The sequence below is a fragment of the Glandiceps talaboti genome, chromosome 21 (genome assembly GCF_964340395.1).
Source record: "Glandiceps talaboti chromosome 21, keGlaTala1.1, whole genome shotgun sequence".
In the NCBI taxonomy this organism is placed as follows: Eukaryota; Metazoa; Hemichordata; class Enteropneusta; family Spengelidae; genus Glandiceps; species Glandiceps talaboti.
Window position 1 is genome coordinate 2,478,111 of NC_135569.1, and position 24,379 is coordinate 2,502,489.

General features: G+C 36.3%; 1 protein-coding gene across 2 annotated transcripts; it reads right to left on the reverse strand.

The window, feature by feature from the left end:
- Nucleotides 1–8,285: 8,285 nt before the first annotated feature.
- On the reverse strand, nt 8,286–22,002 carry LOC144451486 (uncharacterized). 2 transcript variants are annotated; one of them, XM_078142343.1, is made up of 3 exons: nt 21,758–22,002; nt 10,624–11,110; nt 8,286–10,075 (listed from the first exon to the last, which is right to left on the reverse strand). In XM_078142343.1, exons 1-3 carry the CDS (start codon nt 21,819–21,821, stop codon nt 9,034–9,036), a joined length of 1,593 nt encoding a protein of 530 aa, XP_077998469.1. In that variant the 5' UTR covers nt 21,822–22,002; the 3' UTR covers nt 8,286–9,033. The 2 variants fall into 2 exon arrangements, with proteins under 2 accessions (XP_077998469.1, XP_077998471.1); XM_078142345.1 differs by lacking the exon at nt 21,758–22,002 and adding an exon at nt 12,904–13,033.
- Between the last annotated feature and the right edge of the window lie 2,377 nt (nt 22,003–24,379).

The following is a 24,379-nucleotide window of genomic DNA, read 5'->3' on the forward strand; positions in this document are numbered from 1 at the left end:
GAAGACTCAATGATATAGTATACTGTGTTGATTGTTAAGATAATCATGATTCAACAGAGGACGGAGGAGGGAGGGTGGGAGGGAAATGGTGAATGAACCTTTGAGACAAGGCTATGGCAAGATGCAAGAAATGGATGCAGTAACCATGGTAACATTTCAGATGATTCTGATTTAGATAATGATGATTAGTAAATATAGCTAACTTAATCAGTGTGTTTTTGTCAACATTTATACTATAAAGTTTTTAGAAAAAAAAAAAGATAATCATTTTTTTTGAATTGTGTAAAGACAATTCTATATTCCTCAGGAAGAGTGTGCAATTTACAATATGTGTTATATATAGCTTTTATATAAACTGTAGCTGTGTTGGAATTTATCTACAATGAGTAACACTGAAGTAAAGTTCCACTTTCTCTGATGTGCTACACTCATTTATAGCATTCATATCAAGTTTAAAAATATGATGTTTCAGTTGGTTTATTTACAAGCCTAGTATGTGGCCTTTCTAATGTGGTCAATTGGCAAATGGAACATTATATTTTTACACTTGATATGGATGCTATAAATGATTGTGATACATACAGAAAACACATTACTTTGGTGTTATGGTTTGTATTTTTTACTAGTCTAGTTAAACTTTGTATTTACATAGTTTTAAGTAGCCAAGGGTAGAAATGATCTATAACTTTTACTTTTTTACCTTTATTTTTAATCTTGATATGCCAGTATTTCACTATTCTCAATTTGCCTGTACATAGAGTATTTCAAGTGGTTTTTTAAAAATTTAAAATTCTTTTTGGTTGCTAATGTAAAGTGTAACATCATTTTATGTGAGGCCAATGACGACATACCAACCTGTGCTAATATTTGGTGTACATGACTTTTGTTATCTTTAAATTTATCTTCAAAATTAAGAGTAACAGAGTCATATCAAACCCAGAAACATAACATCAACCAAGTCACACACAACATGGCTACCATAGTATTTTTTTATTATTGTCCGTTTTGTTGCCAAGAAACAAACTCTGTTTGTCTCAAATCAAAAATATTCTTCAATTTATATGTTTATATGTTTTTCTTGACGTATTAAAATAAGGCAATGCAACAATTATAAAATAGTGGAAGGGTTGCTAAGTGACAGCATATGTGTAAAATGTATATATTATTTTAAGATATATTGTTGCTGTAAATTCTATACATTTTTTATTATTAAATGTAGTTTGCACTTCTGAAGTTTATAAAAATCGTAAACTGTTCTTGGTACTTTGGTCAAGCAAACTCCAACCCTTATCAGTCAAAATCAAGAAAAAACAATCAGGGATCACCATACAAATTTTTAAATTAAAGTTCGTTCAAAATGATATCAAATTTAGTCAGTTTAGAATCTAATATGGCTGCCGTGTTAACACCATGGGGAAAATATAAGATTGTTGAACTCCCTGAAAACAAGATGGTGAAACCCCAAATTTATTTTATTATTTCCAAGGGAATTGGAACAAGCTTGTAAATGCCACAGTTTGGACAGAATTGAAGAACTTGTTGAACTCCCTGAAAACAAGATGGTGAAACCCCAAATTTATTTTATTATTTCCAAGGGAATTGGAACAAGCTTGTAAATGCCACAGTTTGGACAGAATTGAAGAACTTTGATTTTGAGGGAAATTTGTCCATGAGGTCCATTCTACTTTTAATATGGTATTGATATTATGTTATACAGTAGGTAACAGGGTATGTAGTGTAGGTGTCAGTTTTCAACATAGGGTAACATTTACAATAACTTTATCTTGAATGTGTAATTTTGTATTTATAACATTACATGTAAATAAAGTGCCTTTCATTATACAAATACTGTGAGTTTTTCACTCTAACTGATACTTTATTGTGGAATCTGAAGCTTCTACACATCGGTGAAAGTTGTACTGTAAGTTGTGGGGGTCGACTTGTTTAAAGTATCGCCGTGTAGGAGCTTGGGAGAGACATAGTTGTAATTCACAGCCTCTTTTACGACATTGTCCAAAACAAAATTTTTGATGTGTCATAGAAGAGAAAGAATTCTTGTTTGTGAGAATGTTGAGAGATTGAGTCAAGTACATGGAAAGCTAAATTTCTTTAGTTTTATTCTTCAAAACTAAATTGTCTGAAATCAGTATTTTTTTAGACTTCATTTACAATATTTCGATTTCAAAAGTGGTGTTCTATCTATACCTATACTGCACTGATGAAAATACAAGGCTAATATTTAAGACAGAAAAATATTGTTTTCTGAAAACTTAAAGTGGCTATATGGATGGCAAATGGGCATTTATTTGGGATTATTTTTGGATTTTTTTTATTACGATGTTTTCTACGGTGTTTTCGTACTTGAAAAAACAATGTGAAACAAAAATATTGGCAAAGTTTACAAATGAAAAAGAAAAATAAACATTGCCGAAACCCGGGACAGTTCTCCGAACTCGTGCGAGTTCGCCGGTTTTGAACCAGGGACCTTCAGATCTTCAGTCTGACGCTCTCCCAACTGAGCTATTTCGGCTGGTGTTATTATGCAACCAACCATCATAAACAAAACAAACAACAAAAAATGAACTTGAACAGTGTGGTACAAAACATGTGAAATATAACAATACAGTACAGTTTAGTACGAAAGATAAAAAAATACATAAACTACCACAATGCACAAGAACAATATGATACAAAAATAAAACTTTGAAGATGCTTCTTCAAATATTAAAATTTGAAAGTTTGCTGAGAAAAGGAGATAAATCATAGGATAATTGGATCACTTACAACATGTGAAAGAATGTGTACAGTTGGCTATTTGGAATAGGCAAAATGACAATGTTACTATCTGTTTTTGTATAGTATTAGTAAATCTCAGGAAATGTTGAAAAGCGATAAGTGTACGACGATAAATAAAAGAACGACAAAAATATTGGCAAAGTTTACAAATGAAAAAGAAAAAAAAACTTTGCCGAAACCCGGGACAGTTCTCCGAACTCGTGCGAGTTCGCCGGTTTTGAACCAGGGACCTTCAGATCTTCAGTCTGACGCTCTCCCAACTGAGCTATTTCGGCTGGTGATATAATGCGATGAACCATCATAAACAAACCAAACAACAAAAAACGTGGTGGCGCCAGAAAGTATAATTTTTGTATTGCAATCAATATACGTTAAATTACTTGAACGGTTTGTCTCTCTTTAGGAATTAAAGTTTAAACCGTGACTAGGTTTCGTACAGCATAATCAAGCATGTGTCGTTTATCGCTCTGCGCACACTGCGCATGACAAAGAACGCCCCCATCGGCGTTTTGAGCAAATCTGTGGCTTTTGTTTTCATACTGTCGTGTCTTGGTGCGTTGGAAAGGTGTTACGCGGTATCCCGGACGGAATACGCGAATGAAATGCATTACCTGAGTGTGTGCAGATGTATCAAGCCTTACTATACTGAGTGTAAAGTATTGAGTTTTGTGTTGTTTGAATACATGGTCAGCAGCATGCTGTATGCTTATTTACTCCATACGCTATCATGTAATATATGTAAGTCACGTGATTATTGTGATTGACAGCGGGCCACTCTGTCAATCATAACGATATGCGTGCCGTTGACCAATCACAGGCAAGGGATATTCCAAGGTCAAAGGTCTAATTTTGATTTGCCCCATTCGCGTTCGCGAACAGGGCAGGGTTAGCGTAGCTGAAATCTTCGCTAATTTACATACCTTGTGTGGAAATTCTTCGTAAATGATGGTGGGTGTTATTGAATATATTATTTATCTGATTTATTGATGGTGGTTTTATGGTCATATTTGAAGAATTTTGTCAAGAAGTTAGAAATTGGTTGCAGACGACACGGCGTACGCCGGGTTTCAACCATTTTGAGTTATACTGATATTGATAAGGTTAAACCTTTACTCGAACTCTTAGTCCTGCTTACAGACGACGGTGTACGGGACCGTGACATTAATACGTAAATAGAAAGCATTTAATAGGCATTTAGGTTATTAATTATATGTTATTTTATTCAATAACTATTCATAGATCTTCAGTCAAGTGCCTATGGATATAACCGGGCTGAATAGTCACTCGATCGCATATGTACGAGGACAGCGGTTCTTTAATATGAATATTACAGCAATTTGAAGCATTAATTGGCCTTTTGATATCAATCTCCAACACATTGACAAGTTGCTGTTTCATCATGATGTATACCGGAATGTGTAGGATCTAGGAGCTATAAGCCTCATAGTATTTAAAAGAGAAGTGTAAACCTTCACAGAGGATCAGAGACGTGCCGCATTCGTTAAGAATTTGTTCATCTGTGAGACAGTGGAGGTATTCACAGTGCATATTGCTTATGCACTACATGGTAAGTTTCAATCTGTTATAATAAGTTCTATACAAATATGTCCTTCAAGCATGTTTTGTTTTTTCGTCTTTAGGCCACAGGTTAAAATGACAATTACATAATTTAATGAAAAACAGAATACAGTATAACAGGTTGTAAAACAATATCAAGTGTCCATATAAAATTCTTGTCTTAAATCCATAGCTTAAATTTATAAACAAATTTACTAAGATTCCTCAACACAGTTGTGGAATTAGACCTCAACAAATTATAAAATTTAACACGGGTTGGAAAATTTCTATAGTAATTTGGTAGGAGACATCTTAAATTTTGATATAATGGACATACAAGTATGAAATGATATTCGTCTTCGATACATTCTAAACATATTTCACAGATCATATTCTCAATGTCGATACCAGTATAGCGCCCCTCCTGAATATATTCTAAAACTTAGAATTAATAAATATGGAATCTAGCTACGTACATATTATGAAGTCTTCATTTATTCCAATTCTGGGTTTGTTCATATTGCACACGTGACTGCCGAGTCATCTGGCCGACAAACTTTGTTGGCATCCTACAGAGGGCGCTCATATCATTATACGATATTTGATTGTTTTGTTGATTTTAAAATGAAAACAAACAATATACGAGAGATATGAATATGTTGATGAAAGTTGTATTATCGAAAGTGGCGACGTGTGTATGTACATACATACATACGTACGTACGTACGTACGTATGTGTATGTATGTATGTATGTATGTATGTATGTGTATGTGTGTGTGTGTGTATGTGTATGTGTATGTGTATGGGTGTGTGTTTGTCTCTATCTGTACATGTCTATAAGTTCATGTAACTTACTGTAAATTCGTGTAATTACATATTAAAACTATACTTGTTTCTGTAGAGCTTAATTAAATGGGTTTTGAAACATCCATGTCGAATATTGCAACTAAATGTTGCGTTCTTCATATACAGTATTTTGCCGTATTTACTTACATTAGATGACGTCATCATCGGTTTGATGTCAGCAGTAAAATTAAGAATAAATTAATTCTGACAAAAAACTAAATAAGTAGTTGACATTATTTCTCTTTTCAATAACAAAATATCAGCACGACTCGTCAAATTTACGCAATTTCTTTATTCTACTATCTCAACTCCGATTTCCATGGAAACCGATGCTATCAGCACGATAAAATCAAACTTTTATTTACCACCAATCGTCGTCTCTCTTTGATTTATACTGATAAGGAAACCCTCTACTCTGTTCTATATCGTTTGATTGACGTTCTCCTTGCGTTCCGAATTGTCTTTGATAACGTTGCCATGGTAATACAGCAGATGTGTTCTTTCCGGTGTTTGCAGTTACAGAGTCGTTGTTATTCTCTACCTGCGAGGGCGCTGTTGGCGAATCTAGAACGGCGCCTTCTGGAGCTGGCAGTGCATCAAACGGAGGTGGTGGACTTGAAGTTGGAGAGTGTATCATGGTACTCAGGGTTGACAAATCACTGTGTTGTGCGAACAATTCATGTTCACTTTCTACTTGCTGATTCAACTTTGCTGGTTCGACATTTTTTATTGCAATTTCACGTTCGTCTATAGAAATTTTATTTGCTTTCTGGGCTCTAATTGGCCTTGGTTTGTCAGTATTTTGTACCGGTTTTTCACTTTTTTCTTCGAAATAAAGTTCGTCTTTTGTAGCGAGTGATTCAACTTTGGTAACTCCGTCAACGGCTATCCCCTTCTGTAATTGTATTTCTTCCTTTGCCTCCGAAGTGGAAACATTTTCATCAATTGATTTATTTTCCTTTAGGTATCTTGTGTAGTAAGTGCTAGTCGGCATTGGTTCAATCTTATTAGATTTCAAAGAACGATTTCGGTTACGTTTCTTAGCAGAAATTGGTTCAACTATTTCATCGACATCGCTAATTGAAACTGTTGATCTTGCTCTTTCCAGCTCAATTTTCGTTGGATGTGGTGGACACTTCACCATAATCATCTGTGTAATCAACAAAGCTATGAAAATGAAGCCAGTGGCACCGAATGCAATTAAAGCTCTCAAATTACTAACATCATATTTTGTGGAGAAGGTGACACAGCTGTGATAACCAGCAACAACGGTTTCGTTTCCTGAGACGGTGAGTAGACACACTCGGTAGTTTTCCCAGAATTTCAACCCTCCAAGTGTATATGTGGACGTTTCAACTTCGTTAATATCCTCTTCAACATCCTCATATGTCACACGATAACCCGTGATTCCTTGCGTTGCCGTGGGAACTTGCCACATGAGATCGACTGACGAGATGGTGATTTCTAACACCCGTAGATCGGTGGCAGCGAGGATGGCGAAGTCATATTCACATGGGTGAAATTGGTATGAGTCGATAGTTGCCGAGACATACGTGAATAATATTGCTATCGGCAAAAATATCAATGCTAGTAATTCCATCTTCTCAGATGCCGTGACAAATATAGATGGGTGTCCAAATTGCAAGCCATCTACAGGACAATAAAAGTCACCGTTATAGAGAGTTAAAACAAGGGTTGTGGGATGGAAGGGGAGAGAGAGAGAGAGAGAGAGAGAGAGAGAGAGAGAGAGAGAGAGAGAGAGAGAGAGAGAGAGAGAGAGAGAGAGAGAGAGAGAGAGAGAGAGACAGAGAGAGACAGAGAGAGACAGAGACAGAGAGAGGGGGAGAGAGACAGAGACGGACAGAGACAGATAGACAGACAGAAGACATAAAGAGATAGAGAAGATGAGACTGAGATAAAATGTAAAGACACAATCTTTGTTGTACTTACTATTTGAGTACGATCTCCCAACTGTCCTTGCGATGGTGGAATTCGAGTTACATACTTACTAACATTAGGCTTTCGATAGCGAAGCTAATTTGGAACACTATGAGGCTTCTATATTCTATATCCATGACAACCACTTGTGGTATCCTGGATCTCGCATAAAATACGCGCCTATGATAGAGCGCCATCTATGGTGGTATTTGGTATAATATAATCATCCTTATTTACGTCTGTCATTTAGAGGTGTAATTACCATGTAAGACAAACCACTTCGTGGAAATTTCACCAAGAATATGTTAGAACGTCAATCAAGCTGTACGTTGAATGGCGATATTTCATGCATTGAAGTCGAAGGAATAGTTTGACTTATCTTAAATGCAAATGTTCACTTTAAAATTTATTATAAAAATACCTTGCTAAGCTTAGTGAAACAAATCAGAACCCAGTGATTGCGATTTGCTGATGGTGCTTTTAGTATAAAGATTAAATTGTATCTAAGTTTGTGCTTTGATCTTGAAACTTTCAAAGGAAAACCAGTAACAACTTACCCTGCCTCCCTGTCCTTGGACTGAACGAATAACCAACTACTGTATTAAATATATGCAAGACTGAAATAAGCGCAAATGCGTTGACTGTACATGTCTGAGAGTTGATCAAGACATGGGTTTAATGCGCAGTATTTGTCCGATTCAGAGATCGGACGCGCACCTTGGGGTCGACCGTGGGTCCGATGACGAAAACCTATTCAGTAGTAACTAGCTAGGAATTTCGAACGTCACGATTTAATAAAGCTACACAAATCTTTGTTTTTTGAGCAGAAATTTGAATGATTTACGAAAGAGTTTTTTCCCCTTAATGAACTCAGGTGCCATGTAAATAAGTCAACTTCAACGTGCATAATTTGAACTTGGTTGGGGAAATGTTTACATAGTGATCGTGATGCGACCCGTCGTAGTTGTCAACAAAAAATCACTTTATTCTGACATGCGCATAGAACCACCAATGGACTTTAAGTGAACATACTCAACAAAAAACAAAACATTCCAAATAACGAATTTCTGTTTATAAACGTATTTTATTGCATTAAATAAAGCGTTAAATAAAACAGACAATAATAATGATGATAATGTTAACAGCAAGCTCCCATGTAACGTAAAGGGTATTTCTTTTCAGGACAATCGTTATACCATAAAACGGTATGTTCATAATTACGGGCAACACAATATCACGACATTTCACCATAGACAATGTCTCTCTCAACTCTATGCATGATTCCATTTATCCGGACAACGCATGGTTACCGTAAACGGCATTCTTAACCGGACAACCGTTTTGCGGTACGTTTGCACCCGTGTCTTTATGATAACCACTCCCCATACAGGCAATGCCCATGATTCTTAGCAATGATACTGCCCAAACGTTAGTAGCAAAGTGTCATACACATCTACTTGTAAAATACATATCGAACTATAAGGTCAGGGGTCAAGCAGAATACTTTTTCTTTCATTAGTAGAAATCGTCAGAAAATGATAGAAAGTTGACAATACAAATTTATAAATGATTTAGGAATTCTTTGTATATAAGTTATCAAAATAGGAATACTTTGTGTAAATGTATTCTTTCATAAGCTGGGTTTTCACATAATTTTGGATAATCTTTTGCAGCAAATGCGTTTTGTTTGTAGCATATAGTCTGTTAGTCTGTAAGGTACGCCGTGACGGGGCGCCCTCAAACATCGGCCAACCCCTAACAAGAGGAGAGGAGGTCGGTGAGGGCGACTTACAGTCTAATAGTCTGTCAACTATGTCCCTGTTTCTGTGACTTGGCCACGCTTGTTCTATAGTGAAACGAGCGCATCGGAGTCGACCGTTACTTTCTGAATTGTTTCATTTTTTCTTTTTCATTGTTCTTTTCTTTTTTAGTGCTGCTAACTGTTTTTCATATTCTTCTCTTTCCATTTCTTCGCGGTCTTCTTCGATGGTAGTATTTTCTGCCTTATTACCTTCCTTACCGTCAACTTTTGCTTTATCTGTGCTGTCTCCTCGAGCTGACATTTCTTTCTCATCTTTTCCATCTCTCGCATTAACATTTTCGTCACTCGTGTTTTCTTGTTCAGTCAGGAACACTTTTTCTTTCGGGTCATCTGTTTCGTCATCACCCGCCGGTCTCTCATCACGATCATCTGCAGTTTCATCTTTCCTCTGTGTATTGTTCTCTGACGTCACCGTGACGTCATCTTGTACATTGGTAGCTGATTCGTCAGATTTTCGACTTTGTGGACGAGGTGAACCTCTAAGACTCTCGGTGTCGGCATCAGGAGTTTTCGGAATGTCATTTTGTGACAACTTTTCTTCTTTTTCCTCGTCGGAAATGTCAGGTGATTTTCGTGAACTTTCGGCGCCAGCAATTTCAGGCAACCTCGTAGTTTCGGGTGACTTCGGCCGTCTTCGTCGACCCCTTCCCCTATCTGTCACTTTCGCTTGTCTACGCGCCTCGGGTATCTCTGGGAAGCGACTGTACCCTTCGTTTCCGTTATCGAGCAGATCTTGCAATGTGTGAACTTCTTCGAAACTTGGAGGCGTTCCTTGCCTGTAAAGATCGTTTACAACATTGAACAAAGTTTTAAATTTCCACTCCAAGACCGTGTGTCTGTGTTCGAGACTACTAGCCCTTTCTTCTGCAGCCACCGTTCGATGGTGCAGTCTTCCCCTCGTTAAACTGTCAAGTTTATTTTCCAGTCGTCTTGCCCTTTCTTCCTCTCTGTCTGCACGAATTCTTTCAAGTCGTTTCTCTCTCTCAAGATTGACAAGATCACGGTGGTTTCTTTGCACTTCTTTCTTTAATAGTTCAACAGATCTTTGAAGCTCTACTCTGTTTCCTTGTGTTAAACTTTCAGCCCTGTTTAGACGTTCGTGTGCCCTTTCCAGTCTGTTTTAAAAAGAAGAAGGGACAGTAATCAGAGTTTCTCCTATGACGTATAAGTAGAGTTCTCGCGAGATTTCACTGTATTATGTATGAGGATATACTTAATGATCTTTGATGGTTTAGTACATGTGTATGTAGGAATTGGACAATATAGATGGATGGATGGATGGACGGGTGGGTGGTGGGGGGGGTGGGTGTGGGTGGGTAGATGGATGGATGGATGGTTGGATGGATGGGTGGATGGATGGTGGGTGGGTGGATGGGTGGATGAAGGGAGGGAGGGAGGGAGGGAGGGATGGATGGATGGATGGATGGATGGATGGATGAAATCGAGAAAAGACTTAGACGATATACGGATGGAGAGATAGAAACGGGAGACGGGAAGATGGTGAGAAGGGGCGAAGGGGAGAAACATGCAAACTTTGGACGGAATGGGAAGGTTTTAGGTAAAGAGAAATTGAGATATCGAGAGACATTTAGAAAGAACAACAAATTAAAAGAAAGACCTAGATATGCAAATGAGTTAATTACCATATTCTAGTTTCACATACCTGTTACTTTCTATCTTCAGTTTACTAGTAGCAGCCATCCATCGTGTCTTGTTCCTCTCAGACTCATTTTTCAAATCTTCCATCTCCTTTCTTATAATCTCTCTTTCTTCTTCCCTGGCTTCTTGAACTTTTCGGTCAAGTTCCTCCTTATACCGTCGTTTCAGTTTGCTGGTTTCTGCGACATGGCGAATTTTAATCGTATGAACGTTCTTTTTCAAGTCTTCTAATTTCCTCGGGTATTCTACCAACAGAGGGCGCACTTGGTTTAATTGCTCGTTGGACTTACGGAGCTGTTTCTCCGAAAGTATGTTTTCATCGGTTCTCGTTGTCATGGCAGTTTCAGCGCCCCTTCGCGGTGAGTCGGAGCTATGTACAACAGGCCTGGGTTTATGCGCATTAATGTCGTCATTGATTTTTTCCTCGAAATTTTCTAGCTCATGATAAGATTGCTTGAATTGTTCTAGGTCCTCTTCTAACGAAGTATTTTCTAAAAACAAAACAAATATGAGGGTGTCAAAATCAACTGTTGAATAAGATGACGTCACGATCATGAGACACAGGGATGATGACGTCAGACTTATTGATAATAGTTTATTTCATCCGCGACATCGTATGTAATATGTGAACTACATGAAACATTAGTGTATATATTGTAGTGTATATATTTCTTACAGAAAATTTGTTTTCAGATATGTTTTTGTTTTATTTTATTTTCTGTTTTGTAGTTTATATGTTGTGTGTCTGGGCCATTGGATTAAGACTAGTTCCACTGAACTATTTCCATGGCCCTCACCAGGGAGGGTGACCATGCAATGTTAAATTATGTTTTTGTCATGTACACTTTCCCAGTCTAAGTTCTGTCATCCTTTTTGGTGAAAAAATAAAATGAATTATTATTAGTAATTGCAACAGTAGCTTGTTAACCTACATCAGAACGTCGTGTCACGTGTCTCAGCAACGGAACTTAAAATCGTTTGTTGAGCCAGACAATGAAATGTAGTACTGTTGCTGAGAGATTATGATGGGCCAGATGAGTGGTAGGCTTTGTGATTTTAATTGTAACCCAGGTTTCGTGTTACAGTGGTTTCCTAATTATTATACAACAGTTTTCTTGCGTAAAGGTGCAAAACTGAAGATAATACATACAGTCCATAAAAAATAGTAAATTCGCCGACGTTTCGAATTAATGTGCTTCCAAACTTGATGGTGGTACGATAACTGTGAATAAAGCGTTCTCGCAAACCAGAGTTGTTATTTCTGTAGGGCACGCACTGGACGGTGCCGTAAAAGAGGCTGTGGTTTGCGACGACGTGTTAAAGGAACCATAAACCGTATGAAGTTGTATGTACGGGAACGTACACGTGGAAAGATCTATAAAGAATATTAATCACTTGCATACATGGCTCAAAATATTGTATATATGTGTAAGTGGTAACGTAATTCAGTTCAGAAATCTCGCCCAATTCTCATTGGTTGACAAAGCGAGAACTGACTAGCTATATCGTCGACTTTGCTAATATATCACATAAAGAGCACTTCATACAACAAAGCTGACATTACATCACTCATGATGGTACAACGTAACATAATAAAATACTTGTATTTAGCTTACTTAGGTGAATATGCTGAAACAACAAAGCGCCAAATTGTAGCTGAAAACGTAGTTACGACTTTCAAATCTTAGCAACTACAAGCAATGAAGGTAGTTGGCTGTGAATCAATCATGATACTCTAACTTACAAAAATGATGTTGTACGAGTTCGCCAAAATATATTGGAACCAAAATGTGAAACATTTTCTTTACGCTAAATATTTTACGCACCAAAAACACATTAACATTATCATGTATTCTTGATATAATACAGCAAATAATTGAAGTAAAAGTTAATGGAAATTCGTCAGTCTAACATTACTCCTCAACACATGACCTCGGTGACACTCCGTTGTTTAGCACCAACTACAAAGGACATGGAATTGTTTTCTGTCAAACCTGTTCCACTCAGTGCACGTACCCGCATGTTACTGTGAAACTAGACAAATTTACATTATTATTTAAACACGGCTACCATTGTCATTCACTATACAATATATTTAACAAATTTGACAACATTCAAAAAGAAAGATATTTAAAAGTACTTACAGAGCCGAATACTGAAAACTGAGATACAGTATTATTACGATTCGTCAAACATATCAAATTTTATGACACAGCCAAACTTAAGTATAGATGTCACCATGGAACGTTACCTCGTGGAAACAATCTTGCTATGTACGACTTACCATTGCAAACTGTGCAGATCGACAGATACGTATAACAATACCAGGTATAAGGATACTAAATAAATCCACAGATAATGTTAAATTTGAAATGCACTGTAGATAGATGAATGGATAATTGTAATATGGATGAGCAACCCAGCCTTTAGATCACAACCGATACAATGAACTGTGGAAAGACAGACTTCTGAATTATGCGCAGACAACTCTCTTTATTGACGTAGCGATATTCCTTTAGTAGTTAAAATCCTTTATTTGCACGTACTTGTAAACATTTAGCACCGACGGTGAACAATAGAGTGTGTGACCCGCAACGTTGTTGTCCGGCACTCTGTAACCAGGTAGCCGTACTTTATTCCACCCTTGTTATGTAGTTCTCCTTTTTAATCCTACTTGAATAAAATACGGATTGCAATCCATCACAGTTATTGAAAATAGCGTGGACATGTACACATGATGCGATTTGTAGAACGACTTATTAACTTACGGCGACACTCCGTCTATTAACGAGAACAACCCCGAAGCGACATGGTCGTAAATTTGCGACAGTTACACCTTCATGTACCGGTTTATTTTACGACAAGTTTGCGATTCAAATGCTGTATTATTTTGTAACTCTATTAAAGTACAACGAATGTATACGCATGGCGGATTCTCCTTTCTTCGGATTTTTTAGTCTTTCTTCCAAACTCGTAAGAATCACCCAAACAAGGTATCATACAAAAGTCGTACGATCGTGGAGGCTGTATGCATGTTTTCGTTTTGTTCAGTGACTCGACAGTGAATATTTATGGTTCATTTTATTATCCTATGGTTTTCTCCAAATATAGACTGTGCAAATTGGGAACCGGTGAATATTTCTTTAGACAACCAACACCAAGATTCGACAAAGCTAACAATGAGTTTATTTAACTCGAAATTCGCAAATACAACTAGAAATATCTCAATTTAATAATCGTAAAATTATTGGCCAAAGTTGACGGAATACATTTTTTTTTCAGTATTTTTTGGCAGTAAGCCATGAACAAACACTATTCGGCTTCTGTAGTGTATATTTCAGATAAATATTGTCTCAGTGTACTACACTGAAGAAAGCCATGCCACTCCAGAGAAAATAAAGCTATTTTCATAAATGTTGGGTTCTGGAGAGTCATTGCACGATTTCACATCACATACATTTCGCTCTATTGACAATAAACACCAAATTGAAAGTCCTTTCCCCCGAGCTCGAGGGTAATAAGCACCTAGCAGTCATAAATATTCATTGTTTCTATCGATCTACATACATTGAAAACAACAACAACAACAACAACAACAACAACACAACAACAACAACAACAAAACAAAAACACGAGGTATATTAGTGTAACGCAGGCGTTGCGATTAACCTTTGCTATATTAGACAGTCATACCTCCGTGTCAAACTTTGTACTTGACTGCACAGGCACAACCAAGGGCTTACATATAGGGAGGTGTCCCCCGGGATATATTCATTGTAAGCGTTTGCCACGACATTCAAGGACTGTTATCAATTCACCGTGTTTTGATGGACTTACTACTCTCTTTACAACATAACAATAATATGACAAAACGCCTACCATGCAGAAAATAAAATATCACTGGGCAACAACATGAACGCGTACTTGACCCCTGGCCTTGTGGGTTTTATTCTATACCTCTTATTCTGTAACCAAACTATTTATCACGGGTTTCGAAGTGAACAGACAACGCTGAAGTTTACAGAAGGAATATTTTTTCAAATATTCGTGTGTTTGTGTAGCAGTCCTCTGATATTATGGACAAACTGTTTGCTAACGATTTACTACGAACAAAAATCACTTCCACACTTACACGCTATGAAAAAATTCTTATTATTAAGAAACTACTTAAAAAACCCCAAAGGTTATTACCCTTGATCAAGGTATAATGTATCTCGGGGACAAATCCTCCTGAAAATCAAACATCCTCAATTCTCTCCAATCTTTACCACATGAAAGCTTGTGCCTTGTTCTTTTTGAAATAATGAAAGAAATTTAGAGGCCCGCCATCTTATTTTTTTTTTAAATTGTCAATCTTTCATTTTCCCATAGAGTTAACAGTACGGTGGCCATATTGGATTTTTTTTAAAAATTGTATTTTAACAACTGATTTTTAATTGATTTGAACTGAGGATAGGTTGGGATTTTCTTGAACAAAGTATTTAACAGAAGAAAAGATTTTATTTCCGAGGCGCTTACTACGTTAACGTGAAAATCAGCCTACTGCTGTGGTTTTTATCACAGACAAGAAACCAATGTTTTTATTCAGTCTTTCGCCACACAGATTTTTGGAATAGTTCTGAGAACGGTTCGATGTTTGACTTGTACACTATTGTATTAGGTGTTTGCAGGTCTTTATGTTGGACACATTCTGCTAGGTCATTTCATACGTCAAAACACACGGGAATGTGTTTGTGAAAGAGCTGTGTCCACGAGAAAAACACCACAGACATGTAATATGTAAATTATTATACTTTGGGACAAGTCATGGCGTTTTGACATGCAAAATAGATTTAACAATAACGAAGTTGTTCACATTAAAGTGAAGTCTGGAATCAACCAGGTAGGATAGTTTTTAATATTCTTGTTTCCTTAGATTTCTACGATGGAAGGAACATATCATTGCATTACCTACGGGTGATTTATCAATGCATTGCCGTAAAACGGTGTGGTAAATATCACGCGTGTGTAGCTGTCTTCAGTGAAAGCTAGTAATATGTCTGGTTCGCCGTACAAAACTCCACATGCACACTATCTGTTCAGTACTGAAAATTACAGATGTCTGCAATGTACAAATTAATAGCTGAAATATTGAACTTTTAAAGTTTCTTCTGACCAAGTATAGTTGTGAACGAACAATTCCTTAGAGAGGACTGCTGTTTTTTCCCATCTTAACTACTGATGTTTCAACCGTTTCATTTTGTGTTTACTTTGTTAAGACATAGTGCTCTCATCAGCTGGTGTAACGATGTCAAACTCGCATATAAAGTAATAAAAAGTTTGTGATCAAATGTTGGCTAAATTTGAAAAAAAACACCACCATCTATAATGGAGGGTCCCAGAGTCGTGAAAGGAGGGTTGGGGGTTGCCAAGTAAGGAAAGTAACGTACCAACGACATGTGTACTTGTTAGTGAGTCGTATGCTACAACCACATGGTATATGGTATACGATACGCGCATACAACCTCGTTCCAGGAATAAATACTCATTGCGAGCACACGTGACCAAAATAGATACTATCTGGAGTGGCCTATCTAAGCACGATCCAGTTGACAATATAGAAGAACAACAATAAAATTGGTAGATACCTACACCCCATCGACTGTGCTTTATCCTTCACTAAAAAAATCATCCCGAAAACAACAAACAAACAAACAAACAAACAAACATACTCGTGCACACGCGCGCGCACACACAACTTCAACCAGTGTCAGTGACAAATGTTGACCCACTTTCTGCACATTTGTTTGTTTACATTAATTTAAACACATTTCTCCGTATTTAACAATTCAATTTCATATTTTTTTATCACCATTGTCCAAAAATTGATAAAAGTATGGATTAATTGATCCGACGCAGGTAGTGACATTTATAATGTGTATAAGTTTATAGATCTGTAGCAGTCTGTATAGGGTGCACTATAATAATTACCCGAACATAAAAATCGATGACGTCATGGCAACCCTTTTGATGACGTATTCACATTGTTTGTTCCAAATATGGTCAATATCTTTAACTAGCTTACGGGATGATGGTAAACGGATATTAACTATTTTCAATAAAGGCGAACTCTAGTAAAAGTACAGTGCTCTTTCGTGGTAGGTTGAATGTCATCACAGCCACTTTTAACTAACCTCGGCGAAATAGTGTGTCACAAATATATACTGGGTCGGTAGATAAAGACAACACTTAAAGTGGGCATATTGACGAGGATACGGTATTTTCAAATCACTTCCTGTACGTACAATAACAAACTTTTTATACATATTTTACTTTTTTATAATTTATTGAGCCACATATATAGACTTAGTCAGTTTTGATTAGCACTATTTTTCCAAGTAGAAAAAAATTATTATATTAAAAAAATATCAAAAATTCAAAAAAAATACCGTATCCTCATCCATATGGCTACTTTAAGGCATATGGACACTTTAGAAATGAAAACAAAATACAAATAATTATAACACATTAAATTGTTACAAATGAAGTCATTGAAGTCTGGGAAAATATCAAGTTCAACTTGATGTAGTCTACTGCAATGGACTGGTGGTAGTAACATTGCATCACAATTACTCGTATTTTGTTTTCATTTGTAATAATAAGTCAGCGTGTTTGAAGTGTTCTCATTATATCTACCAATATTGCGACTAATCATTTCAAAGACGTGCATCACCTCCAGGTAGCTCACATACAGAAGATGTAGCAATACAATAAAATGTAACAATGTTAAGTTTTGTTGAGCCATACGATAAAATGTAGTAGCGTTAGTAAATTTTTTTAGCCATACGATAAAATGTAGCAACGCCGGTTAGTGAGAGTTTTGTAGCAATGCTAGTAAAAGATTTGTTGAGCCAGACGATAAAATGTAGCAATGCTAGTAAACGGTTTGTTGAGCCAGACGATAAAATGTAGTAATGTTAGTTAAAAATTTGTCCATTCGGACGACCTTCTGTTTCAGATTAACTGGATTCGATTGTATCGAATTCGTTGGTAAAAGAATTTTTTGTGACATTGAAAAATTACAATACATGTTTACTCTGAAATATTGAGAAACAAATTTGTTCGTCGTCAAACTTTGTACTTTAACCCATGCAGTGAGCTGTGTACACATACCATTTCATGATGAAGGGAAACTATCCGTTCAATCGATTCCATCAACAATGCATGGTTTGCCATCGATCCATCCACGACTGTTTTGATCTGCACCATTCCCACTCTCAGTGGCATTGGACATTTTGAATTACATACGCATACGAACAGGTGATGTGTATAATTAGAGTGACGCTGCTCAAGCTCGAGTTTGTAAAATTTTTATACCAGCTTAAGTAAATAGAATACTACAACCCCTTCCCCACAACAACAACAACAACAACAACAACAACAACAACAACAACCAAAAAAACCCAAAAACAATCCCTCCATACAACGAATAAACCTAGTTTATGTCCCCTGCAAAGTTAAACTTACTGGATATTACAGTCATTTATACTTTGAAATTTACAATTAGAAGTTTACGTCAGCAATATTATGTACTCTTACCAAAAACATAGGTATTTCTTATTGAAAACCATAAGTAAACAAACTTATGTATATTACACTGTGTGATATCATTACACATCTATATTGTATGATTTAACTGATCACCATAGAAACAGACAAGCTAAACACATATCGTTGTCAATAGGTTGATATCTTGGTAACACATCTTCCTCAAGAACTATAATATTTATCAAAAATTGTCATCAGCCTGGTAGATTAACTGATACTACACAGTTCATTTTCACACAAAGTTGAATTAGTAAAGAACAGTGAACTGTCGATCTATCCTAGAGGTCAGCTGTAACTATGGAATTTATTATTCTGCCGAGAATCGTCAGATCGGAAGCTCAGTTTTCTAAAGTTGAACTGCTAATGTGATGTAACCTTTCCAATGAACTGCAATATTGACTGCAACAGGGCACAACATACACTTTACAAAGTACAAATTTAAACAGTTTCTGTCATTAATTTGGAATATCAGTTATTTCAACTGTATGCCTAGAAGCTAAATTGAGTGTAGATGTTTGTAATTGGCAACATGTATACACAAAGTATGTACAATCATTATATCACTAAGTTACGTATTAAGGGTCTGGTTGCCCGGTTTACACACGCACACTAGGAGCCAGTTCCTATCAATCGACTCAAAACGCGGTTACTTGGCAGATAAACAGATTAAACAGATCTGTTACCGTTATAGAATATGTTAAAGCGGACATATATAAAAAATTTCATTTGTAAGGCACGACTTAATATTCAATATACGAATTATACTGTCGAGAACTGACCTTAAGTATGGATGACTAACCACAGGTGTTTCTGTGGAAGTTTCACCTTATTACGTCACGCATGGTCACTCTCAGTCATGGCGTCCCGTAGTATTTCCGGCGTCATTTTTCTATATATATTCAATCACATTTATTCATTATTTTCGTTTTCTAGATATTTCAGCCGAGTGCACAATTTAATTTCCAGTTTGTGATATAAGCAGACTGATAAGTATAAAAGTACAATGAAATGTAATACAACAGAGCCAGATAATTCAACATAACGTACATGTATACTTTGTCAGAAATTAAGGGGCTCAGACTGTAACCGGGATTCAATTTTTGTTTAAAGTCAGAGTTCGAAATGCACTAACACACTACACTCAAACTTACGTAGATGCAAATTTGCTACACGCAGTGTGATAGTGGTGATTGAGTGTGCCCAGTGATGCTTGTACCAAGAATGCTGTGGTTTTCAGTTTTTTAGTAACTAAAGAATTATGTCATAATGTTATTTCTATATCGTATCTTGATATCTGATGATAATTCTACCAGTTAATTGCAAGGCATGATTCAATATAATTTAGTACGTGGAATAGTATAAACATATTTAACCATTTAAGTTATTGACGATTTTTTTTAGTAACCAAAGAAATACGTGATACCACCAAGGACATAAAGTTACAGACTGTACCCCTTTAATGGTTTTCCAAGTATTTCAATTTTTGCTTAATTCACAAATAATAGATTGCACTTGTCATTCATGATGAAGTACTGGCACTAACTCAGTAACTGTCAGCCTATAATTGGAAAATTTCCATAATTTTTATCTGAAAATTCGATTTTGGTAATCTTCAAGATGATCGTGAAAAATAAACATACGCAATAATATAGACATTTCTGTACTGGCAGTGTCGTGTACATACGTGTTACTCGTTTAGTTCTGACGAATTCAACGCCGTGCATCACCTAACGGCGCACACCTAACAACGTTTGACTCTGGGCCATGTTATAATAAGCAAAACGTATAGGACAATGATTGTGTGCGTAGTCTTGTGTTAAACCCAGTGAGCGGAACGAACAGTTCAAAGAGAGAAGAAAAGAAACGAAATTCTTTTGTCCCCTGGTCTTTACGGAGAAAAACAAGTACGTCCCTATTATTTTGCCCCCTGACTCGACTCTAACCAAATCTACCGATAAACACGGATAATATGATTAGGCGACTGGCAGGGTTCTTTATTAACTGTCTACATTTGAGATGATTACAGATGGCCTACATGGGACGTTGTAACAGCCCCTAATGCTCAATACTGGAATGTAGTACATGGGCTCACAATTTATCACTCCAGCGACACGCTGATTCCGAACAACATATTACAGGACAGAAACTAGATTTTCTAATGCTAACACAGCCATGTACACATAGATAAAGAGTATATTGCTTGAAGCATGTGTTTAACAATATTACTTGAGGGCCGGGACTGTTTTTATGGATAACTACTTCCAGTAAGAGCAGAAACTACGCAATATGGTTGATAAACAACTTACTGTCATGCTTTCTTACTTCGTGACGGACAATAGCAGTTTTTAAAAGTACAATTAAGCTATACCTGTGTATATATGTGCAATCTCAGTGCCACCAGAGAACACGTTTCATCTTCTCTCCTATCCTCTGTTCAATAAACTCATAGACGTAATTTCGTCATTTATTCACGTCAAAACGAACTGAATACTTAAAGGGCCATGTTCCCACCCGTGTCTTCGTATTAGTGTTAGGATTACTTGAGATCTTTCGTTTATCATTTGCCAATTTTTTTCCATAAATAACTATATTTTATTCCTTTCCTAGATTTTAATCCTAATCCGAGACGAGCCTTTAAACATGAAATCTGTTAAATCGGGATTTGTTTTTTTTTTATTCATCTACACACTTTAGTCAGCGTCAAGGCCTACAGATAGAATTTTAAAAGTCTTGCTAATATTATAAATATAATACAGTTATCAATGCTTGGTTATTTGAGAAGAGTTTATCTCACCTTTTCAAGATATATCATTTAATTTCCTTTTTAACTGACATAATTGTGAATTTATGTGAAACATGGTCTGAAGAGAGTATGTAATTTTACAAAAAGGTCAGCTCTCCAAATTTCACGTACTAGTTGGTTGGTGATACACAGCATACACAACAGGGTTATTTTGTTTCTTTTGCATTTGAAAGCTGTCTCTGTGACTGTGTAAAACATCTTGTTTCATGAGTGAAACATCAAGACATCTTTATTTCTCCTGTATCAATAACTTGACCTTTGACATAAGGGCGAGTGTGGTATTATATTTGATCATTTGGCAGTTCAAAATAATCTGAGTATGTTGTTTATCTAATCCTACCATAACAGTGAAAAATATTGACCACTTTTTGCCCTTAAAACGAACTGTTATGCTCAACGTCGATGTAAACACATGCTGGATATATGTATCAATTACCGAATACATTAGACCGATACAAAAAGTCGATATTTGATTGCAGTCCAACGTTTAATCACGCACGGCATAACTTAGAAACAAATTTCCGTTAGTTTATAACATTAATGTTTTTCAGTTTCCGTTTAATATGCTAGGACCTGATATTTAGTGTACTGGGACGCGTAGAACAAGTGATTACATTGGCCCATAGCAACGTATACAACTTGATTCACCCATATACCATGCTACGGTTTCGTCAGAATGTGACCTATCGGCTACAAATACTATGTAATATTGTTAAATTGTCAAAAAAATTGATTTTGATATACTTACTATTTTCTCGAGGACTCTTACTGTCTTGAAGAGAGTCTCTTGGACTACTGACTTGGCTGCTCATGGTGTTTGACTGTCTTGTTGAGTATCTTGAAAAATGATTTGGTGTTTCCTTTGGTCTTGTGGTCGAAATTAATGATTTACATAGCTCATCGAGACCCTGTTCTTCACAATATGGCCCAACAGTTTTTGGGTTCTTACATTGGACCGCCAAGAATTTCTGTCAACACTTGTACACCACAAAGGCGACAGCTTCAGATGACAAGGATTTAAAAATGTAAGAATTCACGTCAATATGCCATACACGGAGTTGAATTGAATAGGTGGGGTAGGTCTATTGTTACACAAATGTATAACCTTTCGTTCTTTGGCTAACTGTACACCGTACCCCGGGTTACCTTGACATCCAGCTTCAGGTGGCATTTATTGTTTTCATTGGTTGGGGGCGCCCTTCACGATTGCAGACCCCATAGACCGATAGATTCGTCGTTATGGGCTCTTGATTAGTTCATTTTAGAAAAAAATGCAGTCTTTGTAATGGCAATCAGGGTTTTAAATACCAGGTTCTCGCATTAGTATCTGATCAGTTGAACAATAATGATTGCATAGAATTATTCTCTTGTTTTAGATCAACTTTTTCTAAAGCTCTACCAGACAATATTTGGATAAAATAATCATTTTTAACCTTGCTTAAAGCATTAAATCATATTGTTAAAATAAATATTGATCGATCCACATATACATTCGATTGAAGCAGCATGAACTTCTCTCACGCCCTCTACGATAATAAAAGCAACAATACTAGCCTTCGTTCTGTCTGTTTGACACACGTGAACATCGACTACTAGTTTTTATGCAGTTGAGTTGACGGGGACACTCTATCGTAATCCAAATCTCGCTATGGGACTGATTTATAAACTAAAAGCAACGAGCACTTAGTAGAATAGAAAAACATACATCTCGTAGGCAACAAAAATTAACGCAAAAAAACCTTCAAAACCCAGCTTGTTCTCTTTAATTATGTGTCTGGACTGTGAGTCTAGACTATGTCTTTCCATATGTACACAAGTGTTGAATCTTTGACCAATTTCCTCACATCTGAATGTCGTTATTATTGCAATCAGCAAATCCCGGCAAGTATTTTAATGTTATTAATCTAACTTGATAAGCTGAGTCATTTGTCTCAAACCCTCCCAGCTTGATAATAAACTAGCGCAATATGTCTACTGGAGTTATTAAGAATGTAAATATGTAATGTAAATAGTGTGTTTGCCTTGCAGTTATTTAGTTGGAAGGTATTTTGCTTTGATCATAGTTTCCCAGACAAAGCCAAAGGGAATACCAGTTCTCAAAAATATCCAACCGAGTATACAAACTCGGGGAGTTCGTTCAACCCAATGCGATGAACCACCGTGTGACTCGCTTGGCCTATTTGTCTTCCAGCCACTTGAACACCACACATTTGAGAGAAAAAGGATCTCAGACAACAATGACACATTTTGACAAAAAATGAAACTCTTACACACTTTCCCTACTATTAGTTGACATAAAATCATAACGATTGACACTCCGAATCATGTTACGAAAAAAACCCAATTTTTGTCAAAAACATTTTGGCGGGAAAGTACTTCTGACGACAGTTATGCATTTATGTCGTTACCTTATCATTACACGGAGCATTAACTTCGTGATGGTGTGACCCATTGACCTGTATATATAGAACGAATTTGTTACACACAAAAAAGAAAGAAAACATGAAACTTTTTTCCTACAATAACTTTACATAAAATCATTATATTGATCATTCCCGTCTCGAACAAACAAAGATGTACAAACAGTTTATAAGAAAAATACGATTTTTGTCAAAAAACTTTTTTGGTTCAAAAGTATGGCTTTGACGACATTTTTATTTTCATATCGTTACCTTTTGATCATTACATGGAGCATTCATGATTATGTGACATATTGACCTTTATCATTTCATATCCTAAATTCGGAAGGAATTTGTCACACAAAAAAGAAAGTAAAAAGAGACTATTATAAAATTTTCTTCTTATATAAACTGTTGACAAAAAATCTTAAAGATGTGTAACTTCATGAAAGGACATAAATTCACTAAAATGTTATAGAAAAAAAAATACATTTTGTCGATTTTTGGAGGGAGGAAAGTACGTCTGCCGGCATTCGTATTGTCCTGGCGTTAATATATTATCATCACATGGAACATTAACTTCGTAATGATGTGAACCATTAACCTCGATATCGAATAAACAAGTCACATATGTTAGTAAGCTTAAAGTAATTACTGTTGACTTCTTTTCTTTATCGTTCTGTCAATTTTAGTTTGAAGTCAAGTTTTAACGCAATGAGCAGACGACATTTCTAGCAATAAAAGAAAGTGGCGACGTCTCAACGAATCGTCGACTAATAATCACAAGACACGTCATCGCTACAAAGTACATTAGCAACACTATGAAGTTGATATAAGGAGTAACATTATCTCGTTATTCTTGAAGTCGCAATGTGATAATACGAGATGTGATAATACCATGAAATGCGCTTTGGAAATAAACTCTAAACTATTGCTGTTACTTTATTCAGGGAAACTAAAATGTATTTTCA